Here is a 2976-nt window from a genome sequence, read left to right as displayed (position 1 = left end):
CCGGGGGCGGGCTGGCCGCACCGCCCCACCCTATGGGGGGAGAGCCGCGCCCCAGGCACTCGGCTTAGATTGGTTGAACGCTGCCTACGGCCCGCCCCTTCCCCCCCGTTGCTACGTGCGGCGCGGACCGAGTATCCTGATTGGCCGCCTCCCCGCCTTCTGCGGCTGGATGTCGGAAGAGCTTGGCAGCGGGGCCGCGCCATTGGCCAGCGGCGGAGGAGCCCCGCCCACCGCTGACGAGCAGGAGGCCGGCCCAATAAGAAGAGCCCCGCTCCGGCCGTACGGTGGCCGGCAGAGCTCGGCGGCGAGCGGAGGGAAGATGGCGGTGGTGGCGCCGCTGCTGGCGCTGCTGTACTCGATGCCGGCGCTGTGCCGCTGGCTGGCGCGGCCCTACTACCCGCTCTCGGCGCTGCTCGCCACCGCCTTCCTGCTCGTCCGCAAGCTGCCGCCGCTCTGCCGCGGCCTGCCCTCGCAGCGGGAGGACGGCAACCCCTGCGACTTTGACTGGGTGAGGCGGGCTGCCGCCCGCCCGAGCCCCGTGTCCCGCCTGTCCCCGACGTCCTTCCTGCCCCCGGGCCCGCTCTCCTCGCGGCTCCCCGGCGCTGCCGAGGGAGGGCCGGGCCTGGCGCCCGCCGGCAGTGCTCTGCCAGCCCCGGCCCGCCGCTTGGGGGCTCCCTGAGCGCCTCGGGGACGGCGGCCCCCTTTCCTGGCTGTGCTCGCAGGCCGCCTCTCGGTGCTCGGGAGGGAGAGGAGCTGAGGGATGGCACGGGGGAGCAGCGGTGGCGGGGGGCACAGCCGCCAGGTCCCTGTGGCAGGCTGGGCTGGGAGCGCCCTGGCTCTGGGCGGGCGGTAGGGCCGCAGGGTCTGGTGGGTGCCTCCTGCTCACCTCCTCTCTCCTGTGCCCAGCGGGAGGTGGAGATCCTCATGTTCCTCAGTGCCATCGTGATGATGAAGAACCGCCGCTCCAGTGAGTCGGGGCCTGCGTTGTTGGGTGGGCGCGGGGGGCTGCGGGGCAGGGCCTGCTTGTGGACCATCCCCTGCAGAGCTGGATGGAGTAGGAGCCAGAGGAAGGGGGGGAGTTCGGGGAGTGGCGGCTGAGAGGGGATGGGGGAATCTGGCCCTGGCTCTCACCCCTCTCCCCCAGTCACTGTGGAGCAGCACATCGGCAACATCTTCATGTTCAGCAAAGTGGCCAACGCCATCCTCTTCTTCCGTCTCGACATCCGCATGGGCCTGCTCTACCTCACGCTGTGCATAGGTGAGACCCGCGGGGATGGGGGCACCAGGGGCCGCAGCGGTGCCCCCCGGCTCCGCTTGCCCCGAGCACAGGGTGTCCATAGCGCTCCTCCGTACAGGCCCAGAGGGGTAGTCCGGGGAAAGAGGAACCTCATCCTGAACCGAGCCTGGCTCTCTTGGCCGCTTTCGGGGCGGGGGGCAACGGGTGTGTGGGTGAGGGTAAGGGCCTCTTCCCTGCGGGAACAGGCCCGTCCAGGCAGCGGGTTCACGGGCGCTGTCGTTACAGTGTTCCTGATGACCTGCAAGCCGCCCCTCTACATGGGTCCCGAGTACATCAAGTATTTCAACGACAAGACCATAGACGTGAGTATGTCCTCTGCGGGCCGGGCCGGGGCACGGCGGCGCCGGAGGGGGCGCTGCGCCCCGCCGCGCCCCGCCAAGCCGTGACCCCGTGCGGCAGGAGGAGCTGGAACGAGACAAGCGGGTGACCTGGATCATCGAGTTCTTCGCCAACTGGTCCAGCGAGTGCCAGTCCTTCGCCCCCATCTTCGCCGACCTCTCTCTCAAGTGAGCGGCGCCCACCAGGGTTTGGGGCGGGGGGGAGACACAGTCATGCTCGGCGCTCTCAGCTGCGTCTCTCCGCCAGGTACAACTGCTCGGGGCTGCACTTCGGGAAGGTGGATGTGGGCCGGTACACGGACGTCAGCACCAGGTCTGCGGGGACGGGGGAAGGGGACGGCCCCCATCAGCAGAGCCCCTATCCGGGCAGAAGGGGGAACGTCTGGGGGGCCCCCGGGCCCCTGCAGCTCCCGCAGGCTCACCGTCCGCCTCCCGCAGGTATAAAGTCAGCACCTCGCCCCTCACCAAGCAGCTGCCCACCCTCATCCTCTTCCAGGGCGGGACGGAGACCATGCGTCGCCCACAGATCGATAAGAAAGGTCGAGCCGTGTCCTGGACCTTCTCAGAGGTGGGTGGAGACCTTCCAGCCCTTGGCGTCCTCCAGCCTCTGGGGCACGACGCGGTTCAGCACCCGGCCCCGGAGGTGGCTGGTGGCTCCCAGCACTGCGGGAAGGGCACTCGGGGCTGTGGGGGGGGGGGGGGGGGGAGGAAGGTGTGGGAGATGCTGGCGGGTGCTGACACCCGGCCCATCTGGGCTGCAGGAGAACGTGATCAGGGAGTTCAACCTCAACGAGCTCTACCACAAAGCCAAGAAGCAGTCGAAGCCGCGGGATGAGGGGCCCGAGGAGGCGCCCGAGGCGCAGGCGGCCGCCGGCCTGGCCAACGGGGAGACCAAGAAGGACAAGTAGAAGCTGACAACGCTGCTGTTGCCCCCCCCCCTCACCCCCCAAGTTGCAGGAGGGACCTGCACCCCGCGCCACCCAGGGGGTCACCGCGGCCGCCCGGTGCAGTGGGGTGTGGGGCCCGGTACGAGGCGCCCCGGCCCCGTGCCCGCGGGGGCTGGGAGGCGGCGGGGCAGAGCCGCCCCGCACCGGTGAACGCTCATCCTCATGGCTGTCAATAAACGCCCGCAGCGCCCCGCCGTGTCCCTGTGCTGCGCGGCGGCGGCGGCGGCGGCGGCGGCGGCGGCGGCGGCGGCGGGAGGGGACCGCTCCCCGGTGTGCGTGGGGGGGGGGGGAAATCACGTGGGCGCTGAGGGGCTTGGCCACGCCGCGGCTGCCGCGTCGTGATTGGCTGCGCCTTCCGCGCTGGCTACATAACCGCGGGAAGGGGGCGGGGGGA

At 71.0% G+C, this 2976-nt stretch overlaps 1 protein-coding gene across 1 annotated transcript; it reads left to right on the top strand.

The window, feature by feature from the left end:
• The first annotated feature begins 154 nt into the window (after positions 1–154).
• TMX2 (thioredoxin related transmembrane protein 2) lies at positions 155–2773 on the top strand. Its single transcript, XM_068944480.1, has 8 exons — positions 155–508; positions 907–967; positions 1145–1258; positions 1523–1599; positions 1697–1803; positions 1883–1948; positions 2074–2203; positions 2397–2773. The coding sequence occupies exons 1-8, from the start codon at positions 170–172 to the stop codon at positions 2541–2543; spliced, it is 1041 nt and encodes a 346-aa protein (XP_068800581.1). The 5' UTR covers positions 155–169; the 3' UTR covers positions 2544–2773.
• Positions 2774–2976: the final 203 nt, after the last annotated feature.

This window comes from Struthio camelus, chromosome 5, assembly GCF_040807025.1.
Source record: "Struthio camelus isolate bStrCam1 chromosome 5, bStrCam1.hap1, whole genome shotgun sequence".
Taxonomy (NCBI): domain Eukaryota; kingdom Metazoa; phylum Chordata; class Aves; order Struthioniformes; family Struthionidae; genus Struthio; species Struthio camelus.
This window is presented reverse-complemented; position numbering and strand designations above follow the sequence as displayed.